This window comes from Heterocephalus glaber, unplaced genomic scaffold (genome assembly GCF_053883595.1).
Source record: "Heterocephalus glaber isolate CG9 unplaced genomic scaffold, H.glaber_assembly_v1.0 deba00001481, whole genome shotgun sequence".
NCBI classification, from domain to species: domain Eukaryota; kingdom Metazoa; phylum Chordata; class Mammalia; order Rodentia; family Bathyergidae; genus Heterocephalus; species Heterocephalus glaber.
Genome location: NW_028258317.1, coordinates 31,537,501 through 31,556,204, shown reverse-complemented (window position 1 = coordinate 31,556,204; position 18,704 = coordinate 31,537,501). Strand labels below are relative to the sequence as shown.

Here is an 18,704-nt window from a genome sequence, read left to right as displayed (position 1 = left end):
TGTGTAAAGTAGGATACCCAAAAGTTTTTAGACGTCTTAGACTACCAATCCAGGAGTTCTAGAGATGAAACCTACTTCAGACTGTATTTTATTGAGTTCCCCAGTGACTTGGACCTACAGTTGTGAAGTTTGGGATCATTGTCAAGAACAGTAGCTTCTAAAGTGAGTTTATGTGTAAGCTTGCTATGGGATATGGGGAAAATTATGATATTTCTTGGTTATATTTTATCTTAAAAGGAGAGAAATTGAACTTTATCAACACTTGTATGTGAATTGATATTTGCTTACTTGGCTTGCATCAGATGATCATGTGTCACCTGTGGTAGCCAAGTGTCCTGAAAAAAGAGTGACAGGGTCTACAGTAAGGACAGTGCCATCTTTGTTTATGTTTTCTGGACTAGACAGGCCACTGCATTTTATGCACTAAGTGAAATCTACATACAAATATTCATAGCATTATTCATAATAGCCCGAAGTAGAAACAGTCCAGATATCCATCCAGCCAACTGACAGATTTTGTTTATATTTATCCATTTAATTGTGTGCCTACTGTGCTCAAGGTACTGCTAAATGTTAGAGATATAGTTATGTAAAAGCGCAGTTACATATTTTACCCTCAGGAAACTTGTAGGAAAGTAAGTTGGAGACCCTGAACAAATGGCCATTTAACTACTATCCATGGTACCTATTTACAGGTGTGAAGAATCCTACAAAGTATATAAGTTGCTTTAGAAATTTAGGGGATTTACAGTAATCTAGGAATGTCATTAAAAATTCAAAAATATGTATCTCAAATCACTGAGCAGACTGTAAACACTATGTGTCTCAAACATGTACTAATAAGAATGAGTTAAAAAAAGGAAAGTGGCAGGAACAATGGAATAGGTGTGTTTGAAGCAAGGGGAATTATTTTGATGGGGATTAATGCTAATATGTTCTTTACTATAATAAATTTTTATTTAAATATTACTATATATTTTTATCATAGCTCATGCATATTTTTAACAGCTACACGATTTGTCATTGCTCATTTAATGTATTGTCTGTCCTTTTCTATCCTTTTCTATCTTTTCTGGGGTTTTATGTTGTTTTTTGGTGGTACTAGGGATTGAGCTGAGTGAGGGCTTTCACATTGAGCTACATCTCTAACCCCCCTTTAAAATTTTTTTTTTTTACTTTGAGACAGGGTCTTACTACATTGTCCAGGTTGGGCTCAAAATCCTTTAGCTCAGCCTCTCAGAGACCTGGAAATACAGGTGGGCACCATTACACCCAGTTGTCTTGTCCCTTTACCACATCTAAGATTGATGGATAATTTGTTTGATGTTTTTTATTTTTATTTTTTATTATCATTTGTATTCCTGCAGTGATCGTCCTAAGAGTTAAACCGTAGCATATACCTGCAATGTTTCCTTAGGGTAAATTTTTAGAAATGGAGTTCTGGTTCACAGATATATAGTTACCATTAACAAAGATTTCTTTCATTTGAACTCCTATCTGCATTATATGGATAATACTTTTCTATATGGAACACCAGTTTTTCATGTGTGTCTTGATACTTGTTTTAGAAAACATGTCTGACCTTTATAATTAAATTCCTATTCTTTTAGTTATGTACTATGTGACCATCCTGTGCATTTGCTAATATAAGTAGGCAGCATTGATGATTTTGTTGGAATTACCTAAGGATAAACTTTATGATGTATTGAAATAAATGAGAAAATACAAGAAAATCTTAAGTTTTTATTGCTCTTTGCAATAGAAATTTACATTTATTTTCTTATAGTACAAAAATCTTCAGACCCTTTGTATGCTCAGATAGACCCTTCTGTGTAGTCCCTATGTGAGGCCAGGCTGGGATATGCAGTTTCATGGAGTGTCCTCCTCTTAGCCATGTGTAGCCCGTCTATTCCTCTGTGGCTAATGATTCTAAGGGCTGAAACTCAAGCTACTGCAGAGACCTGCATACTCCTTATTCCTATGTATTTCTGCCCAGTCTTGTCTCTTTCTCACCCTGGAGGTTAGGTTGAATACGGTCAAAGAAAACCTTCTCCTTTATTTCCCTTTTTCAAAGCTTAGAATCAGAGCCATCCTAGGTAGGAGCAGCCAATATCCTGGTACTTCTCATCCTGTGTCCTGGCATTGTTTGTTCTAGCCCTGAACTTGTTTTAGTAGCTAAAAACTCACTGCACAAGAATAAGGATAAAAAAAGCATAAAGGAGAAAGAAAAGCTTTTAAAATATGTATACTTCTGAAAAAACTCTCTCTCTATAAAAAATAAGAATTGGAAAAAAAATAAGTATACTATGGATACTTTTATGCCAATAAATAAAATAACAGTTGAAATGGATAAATTCCTTGAAAAAATACAACTTACCAAAACTTATGTAAGATGAAATAAAAAAAATTTGAAGAGCTTATTTAACACAATAAAATAAAGTAAAATAAAATCTGTATGCTTCACTTGGCCTGGCTGCCTTTCTCAGATGATACAGTGGGGATTTCTTGGTGAGTGCAGCTGGCATTGTTTGATGAATCAGGTGCCCGGTGGACACATTGGGTGGCGAGATCGATCAGGACCTACAACTGTTGTGGATTAAGGTAGAGAATAGAGTGATGACCGTCAGAGTTGAATTCTGCAGAATCACAGCGACACAAGTACTCTGGTATGTCTTGAAAATTACCCAAGTTAAATAATTGCTAACGGAATGTGATCGTAATACCAATGGGAAGACCGTACATTTAAGTGCTTACCCGTCATCCAGAACTATATTAAGTCTTTTTACAACATCTTCAGCCCTTGTGAGTTAGGCACTAATATTCATGTTGCCAGTGTGGAAGTTGAAAGTCACACAGATGGTTAGTGGCACAGGCAAGGTTACAACCTAGACTTCTCTGATGCCAAAACATCTATTCCCCTGCTTCATGCTACATCAAAGCTTTTCTTGTGCAGAGCTTTATTAAGACAAAATTCTCATACAATGAAGTTTACTAATTTAAAATGTATGATTGAATAGCTTTTAGTATATCCAGACGTTTGTATAACCATCACCACAGTCAAGTTTGCAGCATTTCATCATCCCTAAAAAAACTTTGTACCCTCTTGCTGTTGCCTTGTATTATCTCTCTCCACTCACCTCCCACCATCACCACCCCTATACCACCAGTAGTCTCTTTACTGCCTCTGTAGATTTGCCTGTTTGGGACAATTTATATAAATGGAACCACACAAAATTGATATTTTGTGACAGCTTCTTCCACGGAGCATAACATTTTCAGGATTCACGCATGTTGTAGCATGTTAAATTTAAGCCCTATGATGCCACTGTATTCTTTTCTTTGTGGCCCTACGGGGAGTTCTTTAGTTTATCTGCTTACTTTTGTTGTGCAGTGTTTTCCTCATATGTGTTTACGCATTGTATAGTCATCACTAGACATTTAGTTGAAATGACTGGAAGAGTTGCTAATTCTCGGCTTATGCTTTGGGGAAGGAGGAGCAAGAATCAGGCCAGTCGATAAGAGGGTATAAAATGTCCTAGGAGGGTGATGACGAACCTTTTAGAGACCAAGTGCCAAACTACAACCCAAAACCCACTTATTTATCACAAAGTGCCAACTGCAACACCTGAGTACTGAGGGTTTAGTTTAGAAAAAACAACTCATCCAAAAACATCTTTTGTCTTAAAAGAAAAACACAATAGCACCCATGCTGTAGGTTTGCCACTACTGTCCTCATAATTCCATCAGGTTTCCCATGCATAGTAGAAGAGATTTGTCTCTTTTGTAAAATAAGAATAGCTTTAGTAAACTTTCTCTTTCCCTGTAAAAGAAAACTTAGGTAGATTGATAGAAAAAAATCATCAACCTCAGTTCTTTTGAAAAGAAGAATGATTGTTTCACCAAATGTCATTTAAAAAATAAATTTAGATATCACTTGAAAGCAAAGCCTTTTGTAAGATAAATGGAAGTAGAGAACCAAATAAAATTATAGAAAAAATGATTAAGAATTAAAGTAATAAAAGGAGTATATATTTCCTTTAAAGTATTTTTTTACTTTAAAGGAAATGGGTTATTTAAAAGGCATGTACTACTGTGGTAAAACGTTTTACGCATATGGTAGGAAAGTGAAGATATGGGCGAAGAAAAGCAGATTAAAAATCACCTATAGGACAGAGATAACCACTGTGTATGTATAATGAAAAAAGGATTATACTACATGTATTCTTATGTAATCTTTTTTTTTCAAAACGCAAGGTCCCGAGTTCGATCCCCAGTACCAAATCTTTTTTTTTCAGCCAGCTGTTTATATTGGACACCATGTCATGTTCATAATCCACTTTTGGCATCTAATCGAGTGAACACGTGGCTGTAATGTAGTTAATGAATTTCCTGTTGTGGAATACTTAAGTTATTTTTTGTCATTATTATTTTTTTTTATAGGCCACACTGGGAGAATAGTTTTATGTCGTAATTTTTGCAGGGCCTTTATTTTTATTTTTATTTTTGGTGCTGGGGATCGAACTCAGGACCTTGCGCTTGCGAGGCAGGCCCAGTGCCACTGACCTAAAACCCCTGGCCCTGCAGGGCCTTTATTATTTAAGATTTGCATATCTGATGCAAATGGACAATTAGATTTGAAAGCTTGGGGGGTAAAAAGCAGTGCTTTTCTATACTCTTATTTTTTTAAAATAGGCAATAGTTTAAAACAAAAGTAGATGGAAAAGTAAGAAAGGATTTTATTAATGGCAAAGCCAATGAACTATTCTCATTTTTGTTTTTTCATTTTTCCTGGCTGAAAAGAGCCATGGATGTCTCCTTCCCCTCCCAGACTCCAGGCTTCTCTGCTTTCTTGGTTTTTTTACTTTGCTAACATTTCTTCTTCATGTCCTTTGTTTCTTTATCTTTTTGATAGTCTTTCTTGTGGTATTATAGACTGCTAAGTCAGCTAGAACTATTACAGGCAGTCAGATAGGGCTAGGCTCTCAAGAGAGTCAGGACAAAGGTAAAACACATCACAGTTGTGGCTGGAGACACATCTGCTGGAGACCAGGCCTCAAGCTAATGACAAGATGACCAGGCTTGTATACTTCCTCAAAGGACAAACACCAGGCCTAATGAAGTCAAGCTAGACATCAGTCACCCTGGGGGTGACCAGAGACCTCTGGAACCATCATTTCCTAGAAGAAATCCTTGTTCTTTCCATGTACCCTTGTTACGTGACTTGTTTCCCAATTGGACCACTATTACCTCAGTGACTATACTTGTAACCTTATTGGTTGTAGCCACATGAGTTTTGCCCTATAAAACATGTCTGTGAAGTGGGGTCCCCTGGGTACCCATTCAGGTCCCCTCCTGTCTCTCTGGAGCTGTCCTCTCAATAAATATTTTCCTACTCTTAACCTCCATTCTTTCTAGAATTCGTTGTTTGATTTTTAGAGAATGCTTAGCATATCAGACATCTAATGGGTTGAGAGATACAATATTTTCATATTTCATCTCCTGTATCAGACCCTGTATCAGTGGCAGCTGGACTCTTAGAAATCAGTCTATCCTCTCCTGTCCCCAACAGTTGCAGACTATTTTTTTGAAAGGTTCCTTAACCACTGTTGTAGTACACATGTATTTTTTCTGAGATCCTCTAGTCAATTGCAATGTAGACTTCTTTAGGTAATGAAAAGGATTAGGAAATATGATGTCCTGTTTCTAATGCTCTGACATTATCTTTGTGCCTCTTTTAAGTGGAAGAGTAGCATGGAAAGTTGAACTTTGGAATTCATTGTCAGTTTGTCTGCTTTATAGGGGCAACATATGAAAATTCCTGATATTGGAACTATTCCAGTAAAACCCAGAGCTACTCATAATTTACTAATTGTTTTGAAAATCAAAGGTAAATTCACTAATGCAATTTAATAAGTTATAACTCAGAGTTTGGTTTTCTAACCAGCAACTTTTATGTCACTTGAGAGCTTCTTAGAAATAAGGAATCTTAGCCTCTGCTCTAGACATACTGAATGGAAATCTTTTACAATAAGATCCCTTCTCTACAAGAGATTCATATGCACTTTAAAGTTGAAGAAGCTTTGGTCTAACTTAATTGCTAAATTTTATCTAGTTAAAAATTCTAGTTCCAGGGGTTAGCAAATAAACAGTAGCTGGCTGGGCCACTACAATCCATTGTTTTTGTAAATACAGTTTTTTATTGGAACACTGACATGTCTATTTGTCTATATTGTAAACAGAAGGCTGCTTTCGTGCTTTAGTGGCAGAGGCTAGTAGTTATAACTGAGATTGTGTGGTCCTCTGAATCTAAAATATTACCTGCCCCTTAACAGAAAATATGCCAAGCCCTGTGCTAGTTGGTTTCATTCATTCATTCAAATTTGTTTTGTGGGAGTGCTTTCATATGCCCAAGCACTATGCTAGATGCTACATTTGTGTGGATGGGTGAAACCTTGTTTTTATTACTTAGAGCTCCTTTGGGGAAAACATTTTTGTGGGATTCTCTGGATTTCTAACACTGAAGAATAAAGTATAATTCCTAAAGAAGCTCTGGTAATTGTTTTCTTTCTTAAACTTGTAGATTATAGATTTTGTCTTTAGTTTTGGTTTTCCTAAAAGGGACTTTGTTTGTTTTTACGGAAAGAGCCACAGATATGTTTCCGCCTTGTTATTAGGGAGTGGTACGTAGCATCTGTGTAAGCCAGTCAGGCCTGGAAGACTAATTTTTATTATTGTTATCCTTAAATCTGTGGATAGATGGGGGGAGTGGAGGAAGAATCATTTTCATTGGACATATAATAAAATTAAGTTTCAACATTGGTTACTTAGAGATATACTTGTGGAACTTCATCTTTTAAAGAGGACCAAACTTAATAGGTATTCTTAAATCTTTATCTTTGTAGTTTAAAATTGCTCTTAAAGTGTTTATAGAGCCTCTGAAGTGACTGCTTAGTTCATCAATTATTTTTATATACATGTTCATTTTTCAATATTGAACAGCATAAACCATATTTCTCAATCTCTTAGCCCTTTCTAAAACTTAGATGGATGGTATTTTACTCTTGTAGACCCTTAGTTTGCTTTGTTTTTATCTATTGAACTCTTCTAGCAGTTTGGTGTTTTGAGTCTTAAGCTATGTTGATGGCATTTCTGTTATTTTCCTGTATCATCTTGGAATCTAACCTCCATTTACAGGAAAAGGAAGAGTTGGCCTTTTCCTTTTTAATGCCCCTTTGAGTCTTTGAGGGGAATAAAACTCTAATCAATTTTTTGTCAAAGGATGTTTTTGATATATTTTTTACTATGGATTTGCTACTTTATATGAAAAGAATGTCCACCAAGAAACAGATAATTAATCCAGATGGAATGTTGCAAAACTAAAAAGTGAGTGTCTCTGTAGGGAGCTCTTTGTGTCTTTTTTCTGTTCCTGCAGAGAAATCAATGGAGTTTGCATTGGAAGATACTGTTTCCTGTAGGGAGGTATCTCAGGGAACCTGCAACTTCTCCCTAGGGGAAATGAAAAACCTACCATCCCTGGCAACTGAGTTGCTCAAAGTGCTTGATAGTCTAGATCAGTCTGTCTAATAAGTGCTCTCTGTTTTTACTCATGTCACTTACACAATTGTAAGTCTCTTTTATTCAGATATCAGAATTATAAGTATGCATTACAAACTGCCAAATAGTTTCTCAGAAATACAAAATAAAAAGTCTTCTCCTCCTATTGGAAAAATGTGGTGATATTCAGAATTATTACCATAAGTACAAATAGTTTGATTACCAAGCCATAATTTGGGATTTAAATATGTGTCTTTAACATTCTTTGCCACGAACAGAACAAATAAGCAACTATAATAGAAATCCTCAGAATTACTTCCGTTTAGATTATAAAGAACTTTTTAAAAATTCAATATTTATACTTAATTATTTTTTTCCTAAACACTGCCTTCATAATAACTAGATACAGACATTACAAGACTGTGAAATTGCTTAAATCTGTGCTAGTCACTTTTAATACTTCTAACCTTTAACCTCATATTATTAGGATAAGAAAGAATGTTATTTTTCCCATTGTTTCTGTTCCATTGATGGTGTCTTTTAAAACTCCCTCTTAGCCCCTATTATTGTATTTTGGTATCAGAAGCATCCTGTTTTATGAATTGTGTGTACTGAAGTACCTTAAGAGAGTTGTACTGCATGATGATGACTTGAATCCTTTAATTGTGAAGGCAGTTTCTTTTACTTTCATTATGAAAAGGGCAAATAAGGCAGTTTTCATAGCCTAAAGGTTTTTATAAAGCGTTCCCCCTGTTGGAGTAAAGAATCAGGACAAAAGAAATAGGCTGTTCTCAGGAATTTCTAGAAATAGCTGTTGAAGGTAAAATTAGGAGATAGCTATCTGTTTCTCTGTGAAAGAATAGAGTCATTTTTATAGCAAAGGAATTAGAAGCAAAAGCTCTGATTCTTCTGGGATTTGTTATTTTTTTTTCCTCAGTGATTATAACAGCAATAACTATCTTTTTCAGTGGATAAAGCACACTTGCATACAATTGTTTCCATATGGCCTTTTCTCTGAATCTCATGCCATACCCAGAGCAGGTGTTACTAGCACTATTTCCATTTTGTAGCTGGGAAAACAGACTGAGGGAGATTGACAACTTTGCCATAGTCACACGGCTACCAAATGGGAGAATCTGGAATTCTGACTCCAATCTTGTGTTCTTCCCAGTACTGTATATCACACCATGTAGGGTCTTCTTAAGCTATACTGGGTAATGTTGCCAAGATTCTTCTGGAAGAATAAAATAGAAAACGTATCACTCTCCTGGAGCAATGAACTGTGCGTAATGTAAGTACTTAGAATGGGTTGAATTTCTCCAAAATTAGACAAAGTTAGCAAGCTATTGAGTCATTTGTAAGAAAATATTAATATGCTATTTTTGTGTAATTTCTAGATTTTTTCCTTGTATTATGATATATATTCATTGTTTGCTTGTTCTGGCTTTACTCTTGAACAGTGTATTTAATATCGTAGGCCAGCATTTTCCTGAGCACTTTAAGATCTTATTGCACGGTCTTCTGGTCTTATTAATTTTGAAGTCTGTTGTTGTTCTATGCTCTTTTTTTTTTTTTGGTACCGGATATCAAACTTGGGACGTTGCTCTTGAGAGGCAGGTGGCGCCACCACTGAGCTAAATCCCCAGCCCCAAGTCTGTTGTTATTCTAAATTATTCCTTGACAGGTAGTCTGTGTTTTCTCAGTTTTAGCTTTGAAGATTATCTCTTTTTTTTTTTCAGTCCATAGCAATGTATTTATAAACACACACACACCCCCTTTTTTTTTACTCTTCAAGTCCAGATTTATGCCTTTTATTGATTCTGGAAAATTTTAAGACATTATTTTCTATTGCTTTTTTTGTTTTTCCTATTTTGAGAGAGGGTCTTGCTATATAGTCCAGGCTGGGCTTAAACTCACTATGTAGCTCAGCCTGTCCTTGAGTTAAGTGGTAATCTTCCTGCCTCAGCCTCTCAAGTGGCACCATGCGCCACCACACCTGGCGTTTAACCTATTATTTTGATATGACTTTAAACATACAGAAAAATTCAAGAAACAGTACAGAAAGATGCAGAATAGAATGGAATAATATTCAGCAATAAATAAGTACTCATACATACCAAAACATAAATGATTCTGGAAAACAATATGCCAAGTGATAAAAGACTACATACTATATGATACTGTTTATAGGAAAGCTCCAGAATAGGCAAATTTATAGGGATAGAAAAATTTCTGGTTGCATAGGATAGTGAAGACTGGAAGGAAGGAAAGGGATTGGAGAGTAATGGATATAGTTTTTTTTTTCTTTTTGAATACTGTATAGATTTTTGGGGGGGTTGATAAAGATATTAAAAAATTAATTGAGGTAGTTATACAACTTTGTGAGTGAAAAAAACCATTAAATTGTGCACTTCACTTGGGAAATTGTGTGATAATAGAAATTATATCTCAAAAAGGCTTTTATTAAAACAAATTTTAAAAGTATGCACATCTTGTGTGTTTTTCACTCAGCTTCCCCTAATGTGAACATTTCACATAACTAGAGAACGGCTATCAAAACTAAGAAGTTAACATTGGCACAGTGATATTAACTAAATTATAGACTTTATTTGTAATTAGCAGTTTTCTCGCTAAGGTGCTTCTTATTTGTTCCAGGGTCCAATCCAAGATCCCACATTAAATTTAAGTGTCATATTTCCTTGCTTTCAATCTGTATCATTTCCTCAGTGTCCTTGGCTTTCATGATTCTGATACTTTCTAAAGAGCCTTGGTCAGTTATTTTATAAAATTATCCTCAATTTAAGTGTATGTAATGATTTCTTATGATTAGATTGAGGTTCCTCAGTTTTGGCTAGAATACTTCAGGAGAAATAAGCCTTTCTCAGTATATCATATCAAGGAGGACATGACATTAATATGTTTTATTGCTGTTGATATTAACCTGGATCACTTGGTTAAGGTGATTTATATGGGATTTCTCTGCTACAAAGTCACCATTTTTTCTTTTATAACTAATAAATTTCTCTGGGGACACTTTGAAACCATGCAATTCCTCTGTTTGTCCTTAAACTTTTGCCCACTCCTTTTCAGCACCTGTGACTAGATCTTGCACACAGGAATGATGCTGGTGGTATTTGTTGGATGATAATTACCTTATTGCTTCTAGATTTATTGATTTGAGTTCTTTCATAAGGAAAAACTCCTCCCTCATATATGTTTTTTTTTTTTGTATTGGGGATCGAACTCAGGTCCTTGCGCTTGCACAGCAGGCGGCGAAACCACTAAGCTAAATCCCCAGACCCCTCATATATGTTTTTAACTATGTATGTTATGGAGTTATAGGTATTTATTTTGTGGGGCAAATTATGAGCTAATTACCACTGTTAATGTTTGTTATTCGGGCTGGGTGAAATAGTTAAATAAATGTTTGTTATTGAAACCACTCAAGCATTGTCTGTTGGAACTCTTTCGGGTTGGCCACTGCTCTCTCTCAAGACCACATCCTTCCTTGAGCACCCCTTACTTTCAAGCACAGTATGATGTTCCAGAATTGTACTTTCTCTGTCCCAGCCCTGGAACCAACTATTTCTTCAAGGGTCATTTAAAAATTAAACTCCTTTTGCAAATATTGATACTGTTCAATGCTATTTGGCTCTGTTAGTCAGCTGTCTATTACTCTAACAGATATCAGAGATAAATCACTTATAAAGAGCTAAGGTTCATTTGGCTCACACTATTGGTTAAGTTCCTAATCAACTGATCTTTTTGCTTCTGAGCCTGGGGCGAAGCAGTGCATCATGACAGGGAGCATGTGATGAAGTAAGCCTTATCAACCCATGGAGGAAGCTAAAGAGCAAAGGAAGAAGAGACCAGGGCCCCACAATCCCCTTCCAGGGCACACTTCAGTAACCTAAAACCCCAACTAGGCCCCAGCTCTTAAAATTTACACCACTTCCTAACAGCACCAGTTTGGGGACTAATTCTTTAGCTTGTGGGCCTCTGGGGAACATTTAAGATCTAAACTACAGCAATGACTTTGAACTTGTTTTCTATGTTTTGTAACTCTTACATCAACTGTATTTAGGGTAACTTACTATCAGTTGGGCCAATGATTTCTATGACTTTTTAAAAAAAATTTAAAATTTTTTCATACTCTCTACTTTTTGCCAAAGATCTTCACCATGTGCATCTGAATGTTTGTGACAGTGTGAAGCACACTTCCACATGGGATCTTGACAAAACTATTTCGGCGAACTTCACATCCAAGTTGTTGTCTTTTTTCCTTCTGTGGGATATTTTTCTTTTTGATCTCTTATAACTCCAATTAAACATATCTTGAACAGAACTCAACTGCTCCATTTCCCATCTCTTACCAACTTGCTCCTTCCAGTTTCCTGCCTTTTTTGTGTGTGTTGCCACCATTTGCCCCAACCTCTAGGCCCAGCCATCTCATTTCCCAGTACATTCTGTAACTTTCTGTTACAGTTCTGTTATTCTCTACTTCAGATTTTTCCATTCCTCAGTATTCTTGTGCCTTCAGTACTTGATGAATATAGATAATTTCTTATGTACTTATTACTCTGTGAGGTGAATGAGGAACAAGAATTGGAAGACGTGGTCATTGTCTTTTAAGAACTTAATATCTAGTTGAGATAATTTCCATACATGAAAATAGTGAACAATAGCAGACAGTATGTAATTAAATGCTAAATTGGATGGCACAGAGTTTTAAGTGTTAAAAGTTGGAAAAAAAGCATAAAATGAAGACTCCTTTTAAGACAAAACTTAATTGAGGAAGCACAATTAATTAGGAAGCTCAAACTAGGTCTTGAAACAGCATAGGTTGGAATTAAGTAGGTATTTAAAGTGAGTAGTAAGCAGGAGGCATTAGTGAGTTTAGTGAGCATAAGATTTTGGGAAAACTTTAGGGACTATTTATATGTTAGGGACTAGAATAGAGGAATAGAAATATGTGTGAGGAAAGGAAAGAGTGCTTTAACTTTGTCTATAAAATTAGTGCAAGACTCTTTCAGGTGTAGCTTTTCATTTTGTGTGTTCCTCAACTCAGAAATCTCTAGAAGTACTTTTTCTTTTTTGATGGTAGTCTAAACTGCTTTGTTATTCTAGGTATTTTGAATACCAAGCTTTGCCCCCTAAATACTGTTGCCTTCTGTGGCTACAGTACTCATTCATTTATTCATTCATTCATGTGCTTGGCTGACTTATTCCAGGCCATTATGGTATGTTTACATACCATTTCTATCCATCCTGTCTTCAGCTCCCTCCTCTTGATACCCTCCCTCCCTGATGACTCCTACTCACTGGAACTTCATTTTTCCCTAGGTTCTTCTTGAAACTATTTTCTATTAAAATGATTCAAATTAATTTATATAGTTTAGAATGACATATATTTCTTTTCCTTTCTGATAAGTTCTTCAGAGTTAGCTTACATTTTGTATTTTATTGTTCTTTTTAGTACTGTCTACCACTCTGGGTATGTACCTGGTGCTGAATTGGTAGCTTTTAAGGATTTAAAAAAAAATTTCAAGCCCCGATAATTTGTAATATCAGAGTCATTTCTTTGTCTAAATGTGCCTACTCCCATGCTTGGCCTAGTGCCCTCAATGAATATTACTTGAGTTCAAATCACATAGTGGATTCCAAACTAAAGAGTATTTATTTCTGTGCTATTTCATGGAAGGTAGAAAATAAAAGCAAAAACACTGAATCTGAGTTTTCTGGAAGATACTCTTTCTGCTGTCTTTTCCCTTGAGTATCTTCTTACATCTACATCCTTTAAGTATATACTATTCATTTATCTTTGACATCTTTTCACTTACTACCTCATGTAGTTTTCCTAAATAATTTATGTTTGTAGATAGAGATAAATTGTGTAGTAGTTGCCCCTTAAAAGATTTGAGTATTCTAGCTGGGGATTTAGCTCAATGGTTCCGCTGCCTGCCTTGGAAGTGCAAGGACCCAAGTTCGATCCCCGGTACCAAAACAAAAACAAAAAGAAACAAACAAAAAAACCAAACATTTGGGCCAGGGGGGAATTACCTCAGTGGTTCCGCCGCCTGCCTCGCAAGCAGAAGGACCCAAGTTCGATCTCTGGTACCTAAAAAAAAAGATTTGAGTATTCTAGAAAGATTAATCCTGTTTAAACTCTATCTAATTGGTCTGTGTTGGCATTCTTCCTGTCTGAGTTCTAAAATTTTAATAAAATATCTCACTGAAAAAAAACCCCATTTGCTGTAATTGGATTTAAGAAAGACATTTGAGTTTCCATAAAACTAGATATTGAAATGACTAAAAATACTGGTTTCAGGAAATTGGTTCAGGTTGAAAATGACATAACATTTTTGTTGGGCTTTAAATTTATATTAACATTTAACAGCCTCTTAAAAATCTGATCTTTAAAAGCTTGTAAGATGATTTGATTGAGAATACTTTATTTATGTATATTAACACCCAGTTTTCTCGATGATAACATAATTTCAGCAGAGCTGGAAACCTTTAAGAAGTGACTTTAGAAATGTCCTGGTGTTACCTGACCACCTTATTTGTTTCAAGGAATGGTTCTTCAACAATATATGTCTAGCTAATCTGGAGTTAACAGTGTGTGTGTGTGTGTGTGTGTGTGTGTGTAAAGCATGTATGTGGCAACAGGGTTGGGGTGAGAGGAAGAGAGAGTGAAAGTTGTTACTTGAGTAACCAAAACAGTAGTAAAAAAGCAATTGTGTGTAACAGGCTGGATCATCAACAGTTTATGTTGGTTAAAAAAAATTTTTTTTTTACCCTAGAAAATCCTTTTATTGTTCAATTGGTACCATCTGTACCAAACTGAGAATTGTCAACCTGTTTTCCACTTGCTTATAAACTATCTTTTGTGTTCTGCATTCTTATTTAATGCAAAGATGTAAATTATGTTATAAAAACTTTGTTCAAATCTGGGACTCACACAGTATTATCAAGTGACTCAAGATGGTTTTAAATCCAGTTATTTTGCTGCTGACAGGAACTCAGTTTTAGGCAAATGGCAAAGTGCTTTACTGTTTGAGTTTCTTAGAATTTTCGGTTTACATATCTTATGAATAAAATCTGTCAAGTTCTGCACAAGTCAATGAATAACTTTTAAGGAGACTCAAAAGTACATATAATTCCAAGGGATCTATGTTTTTCTTTTTGTTTTTTGCTTAAATTCTTTTATTGGTATATTTTAGGTATACAATACCTTTACATTTATCATTGGGTGCTTGTACCTGTACATGATGTATCTTGGTTCTTATTTTTCCCCCATTACCTGTGTGCCCTTCACTCCCTCCACCCTTCTCTATTTACATAGACTTTGTTTCCAGTTTTGTCTTTTCTCATAATTTTTCCTTTCCCTTCTTGCCTTTCCCCTTCCCCTCCCACTTCCCCTACCCCTTTGGACCTTTTCTTGCTATATCAAATTACAATTGATAATTTGAAATATGTTGGTTTAAAATTATGTTTTTAGAGATAGTGCCTTACTAACACTTAATTTCTCAGATTGTCCATGTTTTTTTGTTTCCTGATAAAATACAGTACTCTGAACTGATGGCTTTATGTGAGTTGGGATTTTGTTAGATATTGATTTTTTGGGGGGGTACCGGGGATCAAACTTGAGTTCTTGTGCTTGGGGGGCAGGCGGCAGAACCACTGAGCTAAATCCCCAGCCCAGATACTGAATTTTACATTTGTTTCCCAGGTCGTTTGCATTCGTTCTACTTGGAATGCTCTCTCGCCAAAGTTGGGTTGTGACACAAGACCTCTCATTTTGAAAACCCTGAGTGAGCTGTTTTCTCTGGTTCCTTCTTTGACTGTCAATACAGCTGAATATGAGGTATGTATTTGGAGCTTAACAAATTGCCAGTCTTTACATTAGAAAGATGTGTGACATCACAACTACTTTTGGAATAAACATTTATGAGCTTTTGTTTGACAGAAATTCTTTAGCATTTTTTGTTCTGAGAACATGTTAATATTTTTATGAACTGCTAGTAGGAAGATATATACCCTTATGGGTTCTGAGTCTTTATGACTTATGAACATAAAGGATACCAATTTTTTATTACGACAATATAGTCAAGATTTAAAAATGTATGTTTAAAAAAGTTTTTCTAAAATAATAAGAGTTTGTAAGACGAACAGAATCATTTTGTTAATGTTTTAAGGTCTAAAATATAGGTCACAAAGACTTTAATAAAGGCAGGGTAAGTTCTTCCAATTTTATGAATTACTTGGTGTCAGTTCAATGTCAAATTGAAACGCTATGGGAGACTCATTGCTATAGATTCATATATTGCTACATAACATTTTCTGCATTATCTCTTCTTGGAGTGAAATGGGTCAGAGGATAGCAAATGACATTTATGTCTCTATACTTTTGGAAGCTATATTCTCTTTTACTTGCACCTTTGTTCCTTTTCCTGCATAAAGCAGCAACTTATTTTCACTTGCAGTCTTGCTGAACCTTTAGTTTTAGCGCTTTACAGCCTTTGACAAACTATCACATCATAAGATTCTAGTAATAGTTCTTTGTATGTTTTAGATCATGTGATTGGAAAGAATTATAGGAAAATATTTTTCTAATTCTGATGCTTAATAGTGAATAAGTTCAAATTTGTCTTTTCTGAGGTTAAATATATAGTACAGTGTTTGACACACAATATGTATTTGATAAGTAATTACTGAATAAATGACTAAACCAATAAAACTATTTTGAATTTATTCTCTTTTAGGGTATTAAAAAAATAATCCATTTGTGACTCCTAGAGTATACTGTTCACTTACAGGGTTTTTATTTTTATGGCCGTAAGTCATGGATTCTTGTCAGAGAACCTGCAGGCTTACTGATAAGGAGCTAAGACAAAAACTCAAGGTAGAGCATATCGTGTGTAATTTATATTCTGTCTTTAAGAGCGGAAATCATACCTTTGTTTTGCTTGTACTTTTACTTGTTCAGACTTTGCTACAAGTTAATTTCTGAAGTACCTGTAGTTTTTGTGTTAGTTTCTTACATTTGCTTATCAATGGGTATGAATTGTCTTTTGGACTAGATTTTTCTTTTTTCAAATTTTGCATTCCTTTGGTTGACTTTCAGGCTTATGTGTTATTAAGCCTCCTCTGTTGTTCAGACAGACTGCTTTGAGACAGTTTTATCCATCTCTGAATTCCCAGTCAAGTAGGGGGGCGTTGCTTCAGTGATAGTCCCTGTAGAAGCAGAAGTGAAGAAGTATTGAAGGAAAGACTTTCCCTCTTTTTTCTTTCTTCTTTCCACCCTGCTGTCTGGACTTCTCTCTGTATCCCTGTCCTTCAGTGTGCCCTTCTATCCTTCCCTCTCTTCTTATCTGTGTTTAGATAATTTGTTTTTTTTTTAACTGCTGAGAACTTACTTAGATATCAGCCAGAATTGAACTAAGTTTTCCCAAAGCATTTCTAGTCCTAGACACATGAGTGCCTCATATTCAACTAAAATGAGTCAGTATCCTGTATATAACATGTACTCTATCAACCTGCACCCTGCATTTAAGAAGAATGAAATCACTTGTCATTTCTCTGTGTTCCTTCAAACTTTTCTGTTTCTTTTTTTTCGTTCATGTTATTCTCTCTGTCTAGACATCTTTTTCACCTCTAAATTTAAAATAACCAATAACTTGTTGAAAATGGCACCCATGATTCAATTATAGTTTAATTTTTTGAATTGCTTTGGACTGTATCTGGTGTATTTATTCATTGACTCTGAATACATTAATGAGAACTGTACTAGGCCCTGGAAATACTAATCCGTAATATATATACTATTTTTTGAATTCCTATTTTTTTTTTTTTTTTTTGGTACTGGGGATCGAACTCAGGACCTTGCACTTGCGAGGCAGGCAGCAGAACCACTGAGCTAAATCCCCGGCCCTGAATTCCTGTTAAATTTCCAATACTTTTCTAGTTAGTTTACATCGATTAGTTCTAAAATCTAATGGGAAGTTTTTAAAAAGTGTTTTCTTTTATAGCTAAAAATATTATTAAGGTCTTTGAAGGTCTATACATTTATTAAACTAATAGTGATTGGATATCTAATCTGTCAGGCAAGTAACTTAACCAGAATTGTAGTGACTAAGTGAAAGCTGGTGCCTGAACCCAGGACTTTCTAGCGTATTCTGTGTACTTTCTTATGATACCACGTTGAGAACTTTCAGAGGTTCAAAGGTTGGTAAAGGAGATAGATGTGAGCAATGGTAATTATAACATTTGATGGGTACAGTTAATTAAAGCTCCATGAGTGTGGTAGAAGTGAAACACACTTTTAGGAGGAATCTTGAAAAATTATTGTCATGCTGCTTTCTATTGAAGTTGAAGATTAGGATATACAAAGGCAAAAAGATACAGAGGAATCATACATGATTTAGAAGGGCGAGAAATGACAAGAAATGACCAAAATGAAGTCACTGAGTCTTGGAAGACAAATGCCTTTTATACTCAGTTATTTATTGAATATTTGCAGTTTTTATGGAGCTGTTCTGGGCTTTGGGTTCTGCACGTTTAAAGTGAAGAAAGACAGGGTCACTGCCCCGAGGAGTGTACATTGTAACATTGTAGTAAATCATACTAGATGATACAGTGTGCCACACGACATATGGCTGGTAAGCTCTCTTCTGGGTAGGAAGCTAGACTGAGTTAATACTGACATAACCTTAAAAGTAATTTGATTTTTATTGTTTACTCCTACAGACTTCTTATTCTCAGTTTTACTTTGTCTTAAAACTTTTTTTCTTGTGTTTCCTGTTTTTTCAGAAATTTAAAGTTCAAGTTCTCAGCTTCCTCTGGACTCACACTCAAAACAAGGTACTACCCCAGGGGGTGTCAGTAAATCAGAAGAAAGTTGGGGAAAGAATCATAAAATAAGACACTTAGAATAAAAAAAAGTTCTGTCTTACAATGATGGCTTCTTGGCTAAACAAAATGCATAACTTTAGATTTTTATAAAAGTTATTCTCAATTTATCCTACATTTTCACCATAATCCTTCATGGAGTGGGGGTAATCTGACAGATGTGAAGAAGGAATGCTGACAATATCTCTAAATTTATATGGTCACTTCCCTGCCAACAAATAGTCCAGTCAAGGCTTGTG

The 18,704-nt window shown here is 35.3% G+C and overlaps 1 protein-coding gene across 22 annotated transcripts in view; it reads left to right on the top strand.

The window, feature by feature from the left end:
* The window catches only part of Focad (focadhesin), a 357,541-nt gene that overhangs the window by 211,927 nt on the left and 126,910 nt on the right, over window positions 1-18,704 (top strand). For all 22 annotated transcript variants that reach the window (XM_087183409.1, XM_087183408.1, XM_087183411.1 and 19 more), the window contains 2 exons: window positions 15,287-15,421; window positions 18,367-18,417. In XM_087183409.1, coding sequence (XP_087039535.1) covers window positions 15,287-15,421; window positions 18,367-18,417 — 186 coding nt within the window. The remainder of the gene's footprint in view (window positions 1-15,286; window positions 15,422-18,366; window positions 18,418-18,704) is intronic.